General features: G+C 38.1%; 1 protein-coding gene across 1 annotated transcript; it reads left to right on the plus strand.

The window, feature by feature from the left end:
• The first annotated feature begins 3,897 nt into the window (after positions 1 to 3,897).
• Positions 3,898 to 6,001, plus strand: LOC149184969 (bidirectional sugar transporter SWEET1-like). Its single transcript, XM_089419029.1, has 6 exons — positions 3,898 to 4,038; positions 4,129 to 4,165; positions 4,260 to 4,479; positions 4,554 to 4,712; positions 4,871 to 4,990; positions 5,476 to 6,001. Exons 1-6 carry the CDS (start codon positions 4,005 to 4,007, stop codon positions 5,692 to 5,694), a joined length of 789 nt encoding a protein of 262 aa, XP_089275155.1. The 5' UTR covers positions 3,898 to 4,004; the 3' UTR covers positions 5,695 to 6,001.
• The last annotated feature ends 14,051 nt before the right edge of the window (positions 6,002 to 20,052 follow it).

Genomic DNA, 20,052 nt, shown 5'->3' on the forward strand with positions numbered 1-20,052 from the left:
CAACCCATGGTATGACAAAGATTGTAAAAGTGCGAGGAGAGCAATTAAGGAAGTTGTTGATGACTCTCTTAAAATTGGAAAGATAAAAATATACAAAGCCCTAACTAAAAGGAAAAAAAGGCAATATATTCGTAAAAGACAAGAAAATCTCTTACACCTCTCTAAGGTAGCTCCTAAGAAATTCTGGAGGTAGATTCTAACTAGGAAAACTAAAGATAATAATAAAATTGCTTTACACGATTGGAATTCCTATCTTAAAAAGCTTTATGAATCTCCAAATGTCATGGATAACTTTGAAACCCTGGACAATGAAAGAATTTTTCTCATTAGAAGACATTGATTTTGGGGTTAAACGCCTGGCAAATGGGAAAGTTAAGGACATTGAAGGTTACCAAGCAAAAATCTTCAAAATTGGAGGTCTTGTCTTCATCCCTCACATCCACAAGCTTTTCAATCAAGTGGTCAAGCAAGGGTTCCCTAAACCATCGACTCAAAGCCTAATTATCCCTATTTTTAACAGTGGGGATACAAGTAACCCCTCTAATTATCAGAAAATTATGATCAACTCTCTCTTAGCCGTCTCTTAGCCAAGTTATATGGTATTATTTTGGAAAATAAGTTGAGCATATGGCTTGAAAGTGAAGGTAAGCATGCTAAAGGCCAAGTGAGCTCTATAAGGCAACACTCAACAATGGACGACCTTGTTATGCTTAGGATCATTGTGGAGGAATGACACAATGATAAATCCAATCTCTTTTGTTGCTTTGTGGACTTTAGAAAGGCTTTTGATATGGTTCCTAGAAACAACCTATGGAATAGATTAGAAGAGCTACAGGTTCCTTTCGAGTTGAGAGTTGTCGCTATAAGATTATACGAGAACGTAATTGCCAAGTTAAAAAGAAATGATGGGTGGTCAGAAGATATTAAGTGTAATACCAGAGTTAAACAAGGTCGCCCCCTCTCCCCTACCCTATTTGGCATTTACATCGACAAGCTAGAAGGTTGTTTAGAGGAAGTAGGCTATGCTGGGACGATCTTAGCTGGGATAGTCATCATCCTTCTTCTCTATGCTAATTATATTTTTCTTCTTGCAAGGTGCCCATTTGATCTTGATAAGAAACTTAGACTTCTTAAGGGTTTCTGCTCTACCATGGGTATGACTGTTAACACTAATAAAACAAAAGTTATGATTATCAAATCCAAGAAGGGCACTTACGCTAATTTTATGTATGACAATAGTAACTTGGAGGAAGTGTCTTCTTACAAGTACCTAGGAATTTATATTCATCACAAGCTCAACTAGAACTATAGCATTGAGAAAAGGATTAATGAGGGTGGAAAGCTTATTTTGGTCTTGAAAATAATTGTAAAATGGAAATCCTCATAATGTGGGATAGAAATAAGTTTTTCTTTGAAACTTTAGTCACTCTTGTTATCTTATATGGATGTGAGATTTGGGGTTGCAACATCTCTAGATAATCCTAGAGAAATATTGAACAAATCCAGAAGTGTTTTATAACGCATAACCTCGAAATTAAAAGCAATACATCCTATCCTAATCTCCTTGTAAAAGTGGGTTTTTCCCCTATCGAGAGCCTAGCTATGACTAGGCTTCTATTGTACAAGCACAAACTCAATAACATAGGAGACCGTAGACGTCCTAAGCTAGCTTTAAATTCTAGCCAAAACCACCTAAGGCTCAAACAAGGTTGGTACAAAGACAACAAGGTTTGGTTAAACCATTGGGAGATCGACGAGAATGTTGCATTGCAAAACATTAATAACATTAAAAATATTGTTATTTCCAAGTTAAAAAAAAATGTGGTGTCAGAAAGATTTAGCAGCTAAGATAAAATTAAGATATTACAAGGAGGTCATCAACCCCACCCTAGACGATCAAAAGTATCTCTTTGTTTTAACTAGATCAAAGAAGAAAATTAATATAGCCAATATCATAACGAACTCTCATGAGCTCCATAGTGAAACAGGTCATTGGGAAGCTCCTAAAACACCATGGATGGAAAGGATTTGCCATCTTTGTGAGAATATGAACATCGAGGATGTAAATCACTTCCTCTTAGAGTGCCATGCATACAACCACATTAGATCTCAGTTTCATAATCTTTGTTGAAATACTGACCTTCCTAGCCTTTTACGCTGTCGAAATTATAGTGAGCTGGGGAGGCTTCTCTCGAAGCTTTTTGAGCATAGGAATAAAATCTTAAATCAAACTAACCAAGCTTTTTGAGCATAGGAATAAAATCTTAAATCAAACTAAATAATTCGTTTCTTAAATCTGATAGACCAACTTTTGGTCCGAGTGAATGTTAACCACCATCATCATCATCATCATCATATATATATTTATTTTTTAATTATAGAATATGTTAATTTTAAAATTGAATTACAATTTATTTTTATTTTAAAAAATTCATAACTTTACTCACTATGAAAAACCAAAAAAATTACACAATTAACTCATACTACACTACCTTACCACAATAATATTTTATATTTTAAATTTATATAAATAAAACACAACACAATATTTTATAAAAATATTTAAAAATAATTTTACATTTATATAATTAATATTTTTAATTAAAATATTTATTATTCGAATTATAAAATATGTCAACTTGTAATATTAATATATAATTTAGCTAAACAAATTTAACATGCAGAGCTATCTGAAAACAAAACAAAAAAAACCCTGAAGTAAACCATGAAATTATTAAAATATTTAATTAAGATAACACAATTCACAGATATCAGTCAAGAAAGCAAAGTGACATCAATCAACTTCTATTTTCTAATATAATATATAATTTGTCTAAGCAAATTTAACACACAAAGCTATCTGAAAACGCAACAGAAAAACTCCTAAATTAAACCATGAAATCATTAAAATATTTAATTAAGATAACACAATTCACATACGTCAGACAAGAAAACAAAGTGAAATCAATTAAATTGTATTTTTCTTATTACAAAATTGTAATAAAATATTAACTTACAATATAAATATCTTATAACCCTTTTGTCAAAACTCTAACTAATTCAATTAAAAAATAAAAACATGACTCGCAAGGAATCTGAAAACGAAACAACCTTACTAAAGTTAAACCATTGAATTATGAGGATATTCAGTTACATTAACATAACCCATAGATGCATCCGAAAGCAAAGCAAGCTGACCTTAATTAATGTCTATTTAAAATATTTATTTTTCGTATTATAAAATAATTAGTGATATTAATTTTGTAATATAAAGTATCTTATAACCCTTCTGCCAAAACTATAACTAATTGAATTGAAAAACATAACTCGCAAGTATCTGAAAACGAAACAAGCTTACCAATATGAAACCAACCATTTGATATGAAAATATTCTGAAAACGAAACAAGCTTACCAATATGAAACCAACCATTGGATTATGAAAATATTCAATTAAAGTAGCATAACCCACAGAGATATCCGAAGACTAAGCAAACTGAGGTCAATTAGATATCCGAAGACTATCCAGCCTGACATCATCACTTAAACTATTGAATTATGAAAATAAAAGTATAAATTAATTTTTTAGTGTGCAGACAGTGTTAAAAATAATGTGTAAAAAAAAAAAGTCAACCCATGTCGTGACAACTTGATGTGAACTTATGGAATCAAAATTACGTCCCGGTGAATGTGAATTTCCAGTGCTGCCTCACGCATGAAAAGCCAACGTCGGTAAATTTGGATCGCAAGTAAATGCATCATAGGTGAGATGGCAAGTGACGGCGGACGATATATGTTGCATGAATCATGATGCCTCAGGAACCCATATTTTAACACTGCATATACCTACTACTCCAAGATCTATAAATAATCTGGTGTTGTTCATGCTTGACAGAAGCATCTGCTCATCGATGATCTGGTTCCACTCCGTTAATCGATTGTTGTAGCGAAGTGATTACGGAATCTAAACACTTATACAAGCGCCGATCGGACCGAAGATAGTAAAATGTTTAATATACATTTCCTTTTCGGCATCTTCGGTGCGTATACACGCTCTATCCACTTTAATTTCTTGGATGCAAGAAGCTTGTTTCCGGTTTCTTAATGTTTCATTTGTTCTTTCATGACAGGCAACATCACTGCCCTGATACTCTTCTTAGTTCCTTTGTGAGTTTTCCCAACTTATGTAGTCATTTAATGAGGAAACATATTGATGCATATATAATTCGTAATTGTTTATGATCCTATTGGTACTTTGCAGAATTACTTTCTGGAAGATTATTAAAAGCAAATCGACAGAACAGTTCTCTGGATTTCCGTATGTTTCCACGCTTTTGAATTGCTTGCTTTCTGCATGGTATGGCATGCCGTTTGTATCATCCAATAACCTTCTAATGAGCACGGTTAACGGAACTGGGGCCGTCATAGAATTCTTCTACGCAGTTTTGTTCATCTGCTATATTCGCGACAAGAAATACAGGGTAAGTATAGTATTGATTAATAAATTTGTTTCCGAGCAGGGTGATCCCCATTTGAATGACGGTGGATGAAACAGGGGAAGATATTTGGCCTTCTGGTAGCTGTTCTCAGTTTTTTTGCAATGGTCGTCCTGGTATCGCTCTTGGCAATGCACGGAGAAGTTAGGAGGTTATTTTGCGGCTTCGTTTGCGCCATCTTCTCCATCTGCATGTACGGGTCTCCTCTGTCAGTAATGGTAAATCTCTCTACTTCCTCTTTAGCAAAACCAATTTTCAGTGAGCATTGTTTAAGTCAGCATAACGGTCAAGAGAATGCGGTTTTTTTCAACAATTTACATTTATGCCTTAGTATGATATGTGAAGTGACCTGAAGCGCGATTTCGATGATGTGCAGAGGTTGGTGATTAAGACGAAGAGCGTAAAGTATATGCCGTTCTTCCTGTCTCTCTTTGTATTCCTATGCGGCACCTCCTGGTTCATATTCGGCCTCTTGGGAAACGATCCATTCGTTTATGTACGTTTAACAATACTTACCATAGATGATAAATATATTTCCACGACAATTATAAACATTCACCTTTTGGGTAACTTCGATAAAAATAATTCTGTTTCATGATTGAATAACCTTCATCATAAAGATCTTTTACAGAAGTAAAAATTGTATAACAAAATAAAATAGGTAAGTATTCAAATTACTTGTCCGAGAACATCATTAAACATGACTCCATAGCATGATCGAAATCAAAGCTGTAGATATGATATTTTTAATTCAGTGTATTATCCTTTAAAATCTACAAGTAACAAAGAATAAAGTAAATATTTTTAAGCATTACACGTTCAGTTCTCTATTAGATGCCTTTACCTGCAATCTTTACCGTTGCAACCTAAAATCCTTATAAAACCCGAATTTGGGTAACTCTATTCTAGTGTAACTCTATGTTAGCGCTGTATTTATGAGATGGAGGTGTTAAATTTTTCAATGGTTTTATGGATCCACAGGTACCAAATGGGTCTGGGAGTTTCCTCGGAGCATTGCAGTTGATTCTGTATGTTATTTACAAAGACTGGAAGAATACGAACAACGACAGTGCTACATCGTCTCCTCCTCCAGAAAAAGAGGCAAAGGTACAGGACGTTTATCAAATGAGCCAAGTGGAAAAGGAACAAGGCCGCGTTGATCAAATGAGCCAAGTTGAAAAGGGATATGTTTTTAAATGAGCGAAGTGGAAAAGGGATTTTATGGGCAGGCAAAAGCTTATACTATGGAATGGACATTAAACGTGAATGGAATGGAAATTAAAGTGTAGTATTAAGCAACGAGGAGAATGGAATGGAAATTAAAGTGCAGTAATAAGAAATGATGTTCAACAACATAATTTGTTGTGAAATAATTTTTACATCTATGTTATAGATGTGTGTAACATAGGTGTGTATTACGAGTTGGTTGTTAATGGTTGAGAGTTTTTATTGGATTTACTCTGTCATCTACTTTTATTTATGTAACTATGCTTTTATCAATAAACCAATAAAGTATACTGTGATTGGTCTCTGGTGTGTAACTATGTTTGTTTTTGGTAGTTTTTTATGTTTGTATTTGGTAGTTTTCCCAAATTGGTATCAGAGTTAGTTCCACCATGAGAGGCTATAATTATGCAAATTCTACAAGTTTAAATCATTATATATGAGATAGTGCAGGAAGGTGATTGTGTATTTTTCATGTGTTTATATTTTTGTGTGCATGTGTGTTGTTCTACTATTTAATTGAAGAAGCAATCATTACCTTATTGTGATTTGATGTGGATATAGTCAAGTTGCCACTAGTGACGAATCCATTAGTGGAATTGTTGAACCCATACCAGATCAGATGTGATATCCAGAGCTAAATAGGGAACATCATCGTTATTATTTTGAAGTGTTGAGATCTTACATTTTGAGTGGGATCTCGTGTATGTATATGAAGTTGTATGAAATCCTCGTAAAACTTTGTGGTGTGGGTTCCAGTTTTCCTATGTTGCAGTATGTCATTATTATTATTGAAGTGTGTAATGATGAACTGAAAGTTATTATTGAATAAAGTAACATAGTTTGAGTTAGTGATTATGTTATTTTGTTCCAATAAAACATATCACTAATTTGGTTATGTTTATATTCCATTATATGTGGGTGGTCAAATTGTTTTTCAATGCTTCAAGATTAACAATTATCATTTATCTTTGTGTGTGTTAAAAATAGTCAAGTTGTATGACTGACTTCTCAATATACAAAATACCAAAACCATTTAACTATATAACTATCAAAATTGTAATTATCGTTTTGTGTATGTTAAAAATTGTTAAGTTGTATGATTGACTTCTCAATATACACACTACCCAAACTATTTAATTATATAACTATGAAAATTGCAATTCAGCGCATTTTGATAGATAGAAGTAAGTCCATACAGTGATTCAATAACAAATTATTTTTCTTTGTAGTCAAGAGCCTTTGGCCGTACAAGTATGTCAATGATGGTCACAAGCGGTTAAATTAGTCAAGTGATATGCTTGAAGTTTTGGCGGAGGGAGAGGGTAGTATGTGAGGCTCCAGTGTGGGTGTAGGTGTTAATGAAGATCAACAAAACAAAGATCAATATTGCTATTGTAATTTGTGATTTTAATATTTGACATGTAAACACTAAGGGAAGGACTTGGAAGTAATAGTTCCATGTGTATTACATGTGTGTTACACATTGTTAATTGTTGTGAGCTTTTAGGTTAGCTATTTTTAGTAATTATGATCAGTGATCTATTTTGATATATGTAACTATTGATTAATTAATAAAATATAGTGTGACTTTTGTTTGGTGTATAACTATGTCTTCTTTGTTCTTTTTTAAATGTTCCTTCAATTATTATTCCATTGGAGGTTAGTGAGTGCAAAATTTCCTAATAGAAGATATGTGTGAATCTTTGTTTGGGTTCTAACACCTTTGATCTTCAAGGTGGATAAAATATCATTCTTGTAATGCAATGCAATTCATCATTATTAAATAAGTTTTACGGAGTTGTATGAGTCCAATTAATGTGAAGAGGGCTTATTAGAAAGTTTTTCCCCATTGATAAAAGTGGTATATATAGAGATATAAAAATTGTAAAAGATATCTTTTGGAATAAATTTTAAGCTAAATTTTGTACTGTTCTAGAGGCAGTTGTGCACAACGATTCCATATTAATGGAAGCATATTATTCTTTCTCATATGGCCATTGCATTCCCTACACTAATTACTTTAGAAGAACATCAAGATAACAATTGTTTTCTCACTCCCAATATTTCTATTGGGTATTATGCAGGTGATACAAGTGGGACCAAATTAAATTTTTATACCAGTAGTACAAATGGTATGAGAGCAAGTGGTACAAGTGGTGCCTCTAGATCTGAAGGGGTTAGTCCCTCTTGTGAGTAGGTCCTTATAAACGTTGATGTAAACAAAGTTGGGGCTTCTGATTTACATCATAATAAAAATAAGCTTTGTGTTTTTCTCTAGGATTGGTTTCCAAGTAAAATCACTATGTACATTTGTCATGTGAATTCATAATAAAAATAAGCTTTGTGTTTTTCTCTAGGATTGGTTTCCAAGTAAAATCACTATGTACATTTGTCATGTGAATAAGATCCTACTATTTGCCAATTTTATTAGATTGAATGATTTGTTAGAGTGTAAAATTTGTAAAATATTGATTCATGCCCCCACCTCCCTTGGTATATCCTAATTCCCAATAATTTTCTAGTATTCTTGTTCTTAGATCCATGCACAATGATCAAGCTTTGGACTTGATAGAAATAGAACGAAATCTAATTTGTGGTTTAAAATGAACAAATTGTATTCCTCATTCATTGTTGCTTCCAAGATGGGATTTCTTTATCCTCTTCATAAAATTGAGGATAAGAAGATAATATCACATAATAATACATGGGCATGCATGGTTCCGTTTCTATAAGTGCATGCATAATTTCTTCCACTTAATATATTTTGGAAAGATAATCTAAAAAATTACTGTGATGCACCGGTTCTACGCCAGTGGTGGTGGTGAATCCAAATATTCTACTACTTGCTCAGTAGGTTTGGAATTTTCATTTCAAGTGCAAGAAGAATCATAATCTTGAATACTGGCATATGGAAGTGGTGGAGGTTATGGAGCAGGTTCCTATGGAGTTGCATGTAGAGGATCTTCTTCAAACTTTATAGTTTTTTGTGGACATATCTAACAACCTACACCTTTTGACTCCTTCTGAATATCCAACGAACATGCACTCTTTACTCTGTGGCTCTAAATCATTTCACTTATCCAATGATATTTAATCCCATCCTCATGATCCAAGGATATGGAGATGGGTGACTTCCGATCTCTTAGTGCAGCATGACTCATAAGGAGTTTCCTATTTCATGGATTCATGTGGTACTTTGTTCTAGATGTAAGAAACATAGTTGATTATTTTAGAGCATAACTTTGAAGGTAATGAGTTTGCATGCATCATGTAGTTGTCCATTTCTTTTAGTCTCCTATTCTTCCTTTCTACCACATCATATTGAGTGTATGACACTATGTGTTGTAATTAGATAACTCCATCTGAACAAAGCCCTTCCATTCCTTTGTTCACATCTTTCCCCCTATTATGTATGTGCAACATTTTGATGCCTTTCCTCTTTTTTCTACATGTGGTTTAATGTCCTTGAAAAATGCAAAGACCTCTAACTTGGATTTAATAAAATAGACCCAAATTAAACATTACTAGTTGTCTATGAATGTAAGAGAATACCTCACATTTTCTCATAGATTGTTATGCTCTTAACCTACAAAGGATACGCAAATAAAAAATATGCGAAGAAAGATACCCAGAACATAGAATAGTGAGAGACAACAGCAAATATTTTATTATTCAGAAAGTAATGGTCACTGGCCTCTTCGAGGGGGCAACCTAAAATAGAGCAGAGCGTGATACAAAAATAAGACATGATGCTCCTCACAAGGAGTCTCTATCCTTTATATATGACTCATACATGCAATACCATGGGTTTTATTAATACCATCTATCTAATACCATGGCCCATTTGCAACTAACTGTGGTCCTGTCATTAATTGAAGGTTAACCACTTCCAATTATTAATATGGGCTTTATTGACTCTTTACTATGATTCGATCCCACTACATAAATAAGGGGGTTAGGGTGGGACCCTAACATGCCCTCCCCCTTAAGAATAGCCTTGTCCTCGAGGATGAAGCTGCGGAAACTGCTGAAGAATAGTGGCTGGTTCCCAAGTTGCATCTTCCGACGAGGTGTCTTTCCACTTGACAAGAACTTCCCTAATCATGCTTCTCGTGAGTCTAGGACCTGTTCAGGTTGGAGCCAGATTGACCCTTCCTCGTCCAATTCACGTAGACTGGTTTGAATTCTGCAATTGTTCCCAATCACTTTCTTCAGGCATGAGACATGGAAAACTGGATGGATTTTTGCAGTAGGTAGCAAAGCCAGCTTGTAGGCGACTTCTCCAATGCGCTGAAGTACTTGATATGGTCCGTAGAATTTTGGAGATAGTTTCTGACAACCCTTGTCTTTGAGTGATGTTTGCTTATATGGTTGCAGCCTCAAAAAGACCTGATCCCCTTCATGAACTTGGCGCTTTGAGCGATGCTGGTCTACCTGATGCTTCATGCGGATTTCAGCTTGATGAAGATTCTCTCTAAGATGGGCGAGCATGGTTGCGCGGTTTTATAGGAGTTGATCCACTGCTTGTACATTTAAGCCCCCTTTGACATAAGAAGTAGGGGAAGGAGGGAGTTGACCATATACTGCTTCATAGGGAGTCATTTTGGTGGTGGCATTATAGTTGGTGTTATACCACCATTCAGCCAGAGGTAACCATTGTACCCAAAGATGCTGCTTTTCTGAAGTGAAACACCTAAGGTAGGTTTCGAGACATTTTTTTACAGCTTCCATTTGACCATCTGTTTGTGGATGATAAGAGGTACTGTGTTTTAGCTGGGTGCCTTGTAGCCTGAAGAGTTCCTACCAAAAATTACTGGTGAAGATCGGGTCGCAATCAGACACAATAGAAGTGGGCATGCCATGCAATTTGAAGATCTGATCCATGAAATATTGAGCAACCAAAGTCGGTCTAAACGGGTGGGGTAGGGCGCAGAAATGAGCATACTTCAAAAGTCTGTCCACAACCACCATGATGATTGACTTGTTGCCTAACTTTGGAATACCTGTAATGAAATCCATAGAAACCTCTGTCCATATTGCTGTCAGGATGGGCAACGGTTGTAATGTGCCTGGTGCTTTGACAGTCTCCCCTTCGTGGCGTTGACAGACATCGCATTCTGCTACAAAAGTGAGGATGTCCTTTTTCATGCCTGTCCAAAATAATGATCTTCTAGCGCGAGCATACATCTTTTGAAAGCCTGAATGTCCTGCAATGGGGGATGAGCGCAATTCTGCCAAAATGCTACTTTTGAGGGTGGATGTTGGTAATATTATGACTCTGTCCCTGTAGCGAAGAATCTCATCCTGCCACGAGTAGCCCTTGGTGGAATTTGGATCCACCTGCAATTGAGAAATGAGTTGGGAGAGCCCTGGATGTGAAAACCATTCCCTACGAGCTTCTTCAATCCATTCTGGAATGGGAAGGGAAATTGCTAATAGGGTACTTCCCTCCTCAAATTGGCGAGATAATGCATTTGGTACACTATTTTCTTTCCCTTTCCTGTAAATGATCTCATAATCATATCCCAACATTTTGGCAAGCCATTTATTTTGTTGTGGGGAGGATAGGCGTTGCTCCAAAAAATATTTAAGACTATGATGGTCTGTGCAGATTTGGAAACGTCGCCCCAATAAGTAAGGTCGCTAGGTCTCTACTGCATGTAAAATGGCCATCATTTCCTTCTCATAGGTAGATTGGCCCAGATTCTTCCCACTTAATTGTTGGCTTGTGAAGGCCAAAGGTCGCCGTTCCTGCATTAAGACCGCCCCAATACCCATACCCGAAGCATCACATTCAATGACAAAAGATTTGGTGAAGTCTGTTAGTGCTAAGATTGGAGTGGAACACATGGCATTTTTGAGAGTCATAAATGCCTGTTGTGCGTCCGCATTCCAGAAGAATGAATTTTTCTTCAGGAGTAGAGTGAGGGGCTTCGGTATGCGACCATAATTAAGGAAAAATTTGCGATAATAGCTTGTGAGACCCAAAAATCCTCTCAAGCTCTTCAAGGTCTTAGGTTGAGGCCAATCCTGCATTGCCTGGATCTTTTTGGGGTCCACCTTGACACCTTCACGCCCCACAATGTGGCCCAAATACTCAACTTCTTCCATTCCAAATGAACACTTGGACATCTTGACAAATAATTTATGCTTGCGAAGCAGTTGCAAGAGTAGATCTACATGCTGAAGATGTGCGGCCCAAGTGCAACTATAGATTAGGATGTCATCGAAGAAGACAAGGAGAAATTTCCTGAGATATGGTTTGAGAAGGTGGTTCATAAGGCTCTGAAAAGTAGAGGGGACATTACAAAGACCGAATGGCATGACCAGGAACTCATAATGGCCTTCATGAGTTCTGAAAGTAGTCTTTGGAATGTCGACTTCCTTCATGCAAACTTGGTGGTAGCCTGAGCGAAGATCCAACTTAGTGAAGAATTGAGCCCCATTGAGTTCATCCAACAAATCGTCAACCACTGGGATGGGAAATTTATCTTTGACTGTCAACTTATTAAGGACCCTGAATTCTGGACACATCCGCCACTCCCCATCTTTCTTGAGCACCATGACCACCGGTGATGAATAAGGACTAATGCTGGGACGAATGACACCTGCTTCCAAAAGTTCCCTGATTATTTTTTCTATTTCATTCTTTTGGGTGAACGGATATCTGTATGGGCGCACATTTGGGGGTTGGGCCTCTGGAACCAAGGTGATGCTATGATCATGTTCCCCTCTCGAGGGTGGAAGCTCATGAGGCTTGTCAAAGACTAGCAGATGGTTATTTAAAATCTGTTGCATCTCAGGATGAATCGGCAGAGACTTGGTTTCGACTACCCGGATGGCATTAAATTGAGCTATAACTCCATGATGACCCTTTTTTAGCAATTTTTCCATCCTATGCGAGCTGATGATAGAGGGAGCTCTCGCCTGGAGTCCACGGAGGGTATCTGTGGAGTTGTTCTACTTAAAACTCATATATAACTCCTGGAAATCCATTGTGATTGGCCCAAGAGTGCGAAGCCATTCAGCACCGAGGACAATGTTGCACCCTCCCATGTGTATGGAAGACATGTGGGTCTTCAACTAATAATCCCCCATTTGAAGTTTGACATTTTCACAGCGGCCTTCACATTTCGTTGTGCCCCCATCTGCAATTTGGACTTAGAAGTTAGAAACTGCTCGTACAAAACAATGCACTGCTTCTGTGACTTTTTGATGGATGAAATTATGTGTACTTCCACTATCAATCAAGACTACTACTAGGCGATGTTTAATGAAACCTCTGATTTAGAGAGTTTGAGGTGAAGAAATCCTTGCCAAAGCATGTAGCGAAATAACTAGTTCGTCAGGGACATTGTCCTTTTGGTTGTCCTCTTCTACCGCCTCATGTTCCTCCAGTGGTGGATCTTCCTCCAATGTGCTGTAATCAGTGGCATAAATTTTAAAAAATTTGGACTCCTTGCATTTATGACCTGGGGAGTATTTTTCATCACAGTAGTAACATAATCCTTGCTTTCTTCTTTCGGCCATTTTTGCAGGTGACACCTTTTGAACCTTAAGTGTTTGAGTCGTGCTATGAGCCTGTGGGGGGCGACCCTTAGCGGTGAAATTTGGGCGACTGTACTGGACTCCTAACGCACATTCCACGTTACGAGCTACCTTACAAGCATCCGTCCATGTGGGAGGGTGGTACAGTAAGACGTGGGCTTTTATGGCTTCTTTAAGATCGTTGATAAAACATTCTGTGTAGAACACATTTGAGAGACCCCTAGTGCGGAAGGCTAAGGCTTCGAATGCTGTAATATATTCATCCACTATGCCAGTCTGTCGGAGCTTAATAAGACGACCCAAAAAAGAAGATTCCTGGCCAAATCATTCTGTAAGAGCTTTTTTGAAGGAGGTCCAAGTCCTAAAAGGTCCATTGTAACGTTGATGCCATTCCCACCATTGCCACCTTTCATTGTCCAAGTACATTCTCCCCACCATAAGTTGAGTCTCATTATCTAAGATGTTATTCAGATTGAAATACTGCTCCATTTGTTCTATCCATGACGCCGGGTGAGAACCATCAAATTTATGCATATCCAACTTGGGAGGCCACGGACGGGATTGTTGGCGGGGGCCCCCAAGGTGAAGAGAGTGGCTAGACTCACCCTCATTGTGTCCATTGCCAATATATGCCTCCTCATGGGCTTCCTCCTTGCCCGTCGGGATTATGCTCGGGATCATGCTGGTTAGTTGGTCAAGCTGAATTTGGAGGGATTGCAAGGATTCTTCAAGTTTGTCCATCCTCTCATTGGCCATAGCTTGAGCTCTAGTTTCTACCATGCACCGACCTGATGTTCTTGATAATTGGGACCGCCCAATTTTATTTTTTTCACTAAGAATTGAATGGTACCACCGTGCTCAGCTCGTCATCCTGATTCTATTTTTTTTTTTTGAAAACTCCCAATGGAGTTTTACTCCTTCCTTACGAATACTGCAGTAGCCGAATCCTCAAAATGTCAATGCTACCAAAAGTCCTGTGAAAATCATGCCCGGGTATAGGAACCCCACACAACTACTCAGATCAGGTGGATCTGAGAGATCTGAATGGCGGATCGGATAGCTCTAAGTGGCGGAACAGATTGCTGCTACGGATGTGATGGATCTAATAGATCAGAATGGTTGGTTTACTAACTCGGAACTGCGGGACTGATGTCTGCTGCTGCTACACCCCTTTGCACGAGCGGATCCGGCAGAGATGATGCGTGATCCCCAGATAGAAAAGGGGACTATCGTCTCGAGGAGTGTCAGGTGCTACAGATCGCAATATACATAAGGGTCTGACAGTAGTACTTGGCCCAATGTTTCACGGCTCTAACTAAGGAGGATCAACCGTACCCTTAGCCATAGAACTCGACTACCCTATCGTATGGGCGAGTAATCTCTCTGAGTGTTGTTCTCAGTGTACTGTAGCAGCAAGATGGCCGACATTTATCTATGGCAAGGTTGCATAGGAGCTAAGGGGCTTCCGATATACCCAGAAGGTACTTGGAAGATAGTCTGTACGCGGTTCTGTCTAATGCGCTACTACTTGAAGGGGTACCCATAGGGGTTACAAGGCAGTCCAACAAGCGTGACCACCTCTTGTATTTCCTGCGTGCATGCCTCCCCAAATCCGCAGGTTTATGCGCTCAACGACAGATCCCGTGGTTTAAAGACGTTGGAACACGTCTCTAGCCAAAAAAAAAAATTGCTAAGGAATAGAGATCCCACTGGCCCTGGAAATTGATCTAATACCACTTGTTATGCTCTTAACCTGCAAAAGATAACCAAATACAGAATATGCGAAGAAAGATACCCAGAACATAGAATAGTGAGAGACAACAACAAATATTTTATTATTCAGAAAGCAATGTTCACTGGCCTCTTGAAGGGGGCAACCTCCAATAGAGCAGTGCTCAATACAGAAATAAGACACGATGCTCCTCGTGGGGAGCTTCTATCCTTTATATATGACTCATATAGGCAATACCATGGATAAATACCATGGGTTTTATTAATACCATCTATCTAATACCATGGCGCATTTGCAACTAACTGTGGTCCCGTCATTAATTACGGGTTAACCACTTACAATTATTAATGTGGGCTTTATTGACTCTTTACTATGACTCGATCCCACTACATAAATAAGGGGGTTAGGGTGGGACCCTAACATAGATGGTTTGGGAAAATATCCAGTGATATCATTTTGCACAAGATTGAGGGTTGATGATGGCCTTCTTGCATTTCCTTTCTTCAAATATCCTTTAGATGTTTTCCCATGTTAGGATATTCCGACACATAGGAAATAGTTAAGTTCAATTTGGTCTAGTATAGAGTTAGGTATAGAGTTAGGTAAAGTGTGTTTCTTTACCGTTGTACATTTTGTAACTTACAATCCGACGGTCACGATATGTAGTGATCCGACGGTTCACTCTCACCTCGGTATTACCGACACTTGATCCGTGGCTTGACACCCGATTGGTCCATGAGTTCTATTTAAAGCACATGGAGGGTCATTGTTCGGGTAATCCATGCATGAGAGAAGCTTATGTAAATTTTCATTCTTTGATTAATAAATTGCCTGTAGTACCCACGTTGGGACAGGACGTGGACTGTTTCCCTCTTTGAGGGTTTTAACCACGTCAAAAATACTGGTGTATTGATCTATGATCTGGTTGTGAGCGGTGTCCTTTTGGTGTTCTTTCTGAGGAACGTACCCTGTCAATTCCTACATGGTATCAGAGCTATTTGAGGGCCGCGTCCGTTGGTGATCCAAATCTGAAGCCGGTAGAACTGCATGCGGCTGTCGTTTCCTAGATCTGTTGTTTCTGACTGCTTTCGAGCCGAGAGGACTGCTCTGTTGCGTTCGGAGCATCTGTTCCAGTGAGGAACCCCTTTCGTTTCACGCGAAAAGGTTTCCGGTAGCCCTAGCTGCGTCATTTTTTAGATCGGGAGGTATACAGTGTTTTTGCAGTTTACTGTTATTTTCTCTCTGCTTATTTCGGTTTTGGTTTATTTAGCCCTTTTTTTAACCGGATCTATACCTTTCATTTCTGCGTATGCTCTTTGCCCTGCGACTCTGTGCGATCTGGGCAAATCAGAAATAGAAAGGAAGGATTTTTCTCATGCGTATGCTCTTTTCCCTGCACCTTAGTGTGATCTCGGAAAATCAGAAACATTGAGAAAAATATTTAGTTTTTCGGCTAAAGCTAACTTTGAGCCGCAAGGTTCATTTTTTAAAAATATCTAGTTTTTTGGCTAAAGCTAACTTCGAGCCGCAAGGTTCGTTTTTCTTTGCATATTCGTGTTGGGTTTTGTGTTTTGTGTTTTGTAGGGAAAAAGAGCTTTCTCAAGGCAAGCACGCAAACCAAGCCCCCCCCCCCCCCTCTCTCTCTCTCTCTCTCTCTCAAATTTTTTGTATAGATCAATTGGTTCAAAGCTATTTTAAGAGAGTAGAGGTCTTGGGTTCAAGTCTCCATTTTGTGGGGGCGGATTTTTTTCTCATTCCCGCACATTCGCGCACTTTGTCGGCAACTTCAACAAATTTTTTTCAAAAAGCCATAACTTCTTCATCCGGAAGCCTTTTTCAGAGCCGTTTTTTTTTAAAACAGCCTAATTTTTCGAGATCTATCCATTGGAACACTTACTTTCAGCATCTTTAGCTTCAGTTTTTTTCTAAAAAATGGAAAGTCCATGCCAAGTCATTCTTGACAGCACTAACTACTTCCAATGGGTAGCCTACATGGAAGATTTACTTAGAAGTAAAGGTCTCTTCAAAATAGCCACAGACCAAGAGAAGAAACCAAAAGATGAAGACAAGGCTGCAAAATGGGAAAATAGACAAGATCAAGCACGTGGTTTGATAGGGATGTCTATTTCTCCTGATCTTAGATTCCATATTGCAGAACTTGAGACTCCTCATGAAGCATTGGAAAAACTCGCTAAAGTTTTTGGGATTAAAAATGAAATTAGAGCCCATCAACTTGAAAATGAGTTGCTTACTTTGGATCCTAATAATTTTTCTTGCATTGAAGATTTCTTGTCCAAATTCAAGACCCTTAGATATCTCTTGGAAGGTGTTAAGGTTAAGAAAGAAGATGGTAACCTTATTTATTCCATCCTTACTAAGTTGGGACCAGCCTACTCTGTATTTGTTTCCACTTTCCATTCTACAAGGGAAGCTTTCATTTGTCAAGGAAAAGACTACAAGGCCCCTTCCTTTGACTCCTTTTGTGATTCCTTAATAAGAGAACAAGAAAAACTCTTACACCTTGGTCTTCTTAATCTTGGAAACTCTTCCAAGAAAGCGTTAGCCGCCCAGCAGCAACCAAATTCAAAGAATCCTAAGAAGTCATATCCTAAAAAGAATGGTCCTAAACCAAACAAGGGTCCTAAGCAAACTCAGCCTCAAAATGAAAGATCATTTCAGCAAAATGATAAGACCAATAAAAACAAATGGAAGAAGACTGATAGACATTGTAACTTTTGTAATCGAGATGGCCACTTAGAATCTAAATGCTTTAAGAAGATGGAAGCCTTGGAAGCCGCAATGAAGAAACATAACATCCATGTGGAGCATACTTCAACTTCAACTTCCGAAATGGCACTTTCTGCATGTCGTTGTCAATCATCTCAGTCTGGTTATGCATTAAATGTATCTTCTTCTTCTCCTTCTCATGAGTGGCTCATTGATTCTGGAGCCTCTTATCACATGGCCAAAAACCAAGCCATGTTTTCTTCTTTAAATGATTGTAACACCAAAAATATATATGTTGGTGATGATAGATCTCTTAATGTTGTAGGGACTGGAACTGTTCATCTAGACAATGGTCAGTTTAATGATGTATTATGTGTTCCAACCTTATCCTGCAACCTTCTATCTGTATATCAGATAACTCATTCAGGTGAAGGTAAAATTGTTGAATTTTCACCTCATGATGTTGTAATCAAGGATCTAAGAGATCCTAAACAGATTCTAGCTACTGGTATTGCTGATGATTCCACAAGGTTGTATAAGTTTCACAACTTTGGGTCATCAAATCTTCCCTCAGTATTTGTTGCTCATAATGATGAAGTGAGCAAACTTTGGCATGAGCGATTTGGTCACTTAAACTATCGCTCCCTTCAGCATCTATGTAAAGAAAATATGGTGACAGGTCTTCCTATGGTATCTTGCAGAGATGGTGTTTGTTCCGGATGTGTACTCGGAAAACATCATCGGGACAGTTTTGACAAACGTGCCTCTTGGCACGCCTCAGCCCCTTTACAGCTTGTGCACAGTGATTTATGTGGTCCTCTTCCTGTTGCTTCATTCTCTGGCTGCAAGTATTTCTTAACTTTCATTGATGATTTCTCCAGACGCACTTGGGTATACTTCTTAAAACTCAAGAGCGAAGTATTTAACACTTTTTTGGCCTTCAAAGCCTTTGTTGAAAAACAATCTGGACATCAAATTCTTAAGCTAAGAACTGATAATGGTGGAGAATATGTTAAAAACACATTCATCAACTTTTGCACCGAAAATGGAATTCAAATGCAACATACTGTTCCATACACTCCACAACAAAATGGTGTAGCTGAAAGGAAAAATCGCACCTTAAAGGAAATGGCTAATTGTATGCTGCAATCTAAAGGACTCAGTCTTAGTTTTTGGGCCGAAGCAATTAATTGTGCAAATTATATAATCAATCGCACTCCTACTAAGGTTCTAAAGAATATCACTCCAGAAGAAGCTTGGAGTTCCATTAAACCAGATGTAAGTCACTTTCGTGTTTTTGGAAGTGAAGCATGGGCCCATATTCCAGATGAAAAGCATAAAGCTTTAGAACCTAAGAGTGAGAAATGTACTTTTGTTGGATATTCTGAAGATGTAAAAGGTTATAGACTTATTCCATTTAAGTCCAAAAATGTTATCATTAGAAGAGATGTAAAATTTGATGAAAATAAATCGGCCTGCGAGCCTAGTCCGGCGGATGTGCCACCTCTTCCTATCTCTTCTACTTTTGAAAACATTTCTTCTTCAGATGATGAAAGTGAGGATGATAATCCTCCCCCACCTTCTCAGGATCCTCAACTTCCAAGATGGGTCCGTGCTACTCGGGATGCAGCAGGTGATCTTGCCGGTGATCCTACAGATCAGCGACGTACACGTTCTCAGTTTGAAAGAGCCTCTTCTTTACTGGCTCAAGCTCCAGTAAATCATGATCCTGACACTTTTGCAGAAGCTTCAGGCCATCCACATTGGGAAGCAGCTATGAATGAAGAATATCATTCATTGATGACAAATGATACATGGGATCTTGTTCCTCTACCAAAGGGACGCAAACTTGTTAGATGTAAATGGGTTTACAGAACCAAGTATGGACCAGATGGGAAAGTTGATAAACATAAAGCTCGTCTTGTTGCTAAGGGCTTTTCACAGGTTGAAGGCATTGACTACACTGAAACCTTCTCCCCTGTTGCCAAAATGAACTCTATCCGCCTTGTTCTTTCCCTTGCTGCCTCTTTAAAATGGGAAGTCCATCAGATGGATGTTAAATCTGCCTTCTTGCATGGGGACTTGCAGGAAGAAATCTATATGGAACAACCCATTGGCTTCATACAAACAGACTCCAGCCTTGTTTGTCGACTTAAGAAATCCCTTTATGGTCTCAAGCAAGCTCCTCGGGCTTGGTATGCCAAAATGGATAGCTTTCTTTTAGAATCTGGCTTTTCTAGGTGTCATTCTGACAATACTGTCTACACCAAGAAAGTGGGAAACTCTCTTATCATCCTTGTTCTTTATGTTGATGATCTTATCCT

Source organism: Pinus tabuliformis, chromosome 3_2, assembly GCF_031772625.1.
Source record: "Pinus tabuliformis cultivar Carrire ecotype Pingquan chromosome 3_2, CPIR1, whole genome shotgun sequence".
NCBI classification, from domain to species: domain Eukaryota; kingdom Viridiplantae; phylum Streptophyta; class Pinopsida; order Pinales; family Pinaceae; genus Pinus; species Pinus tabuliformis.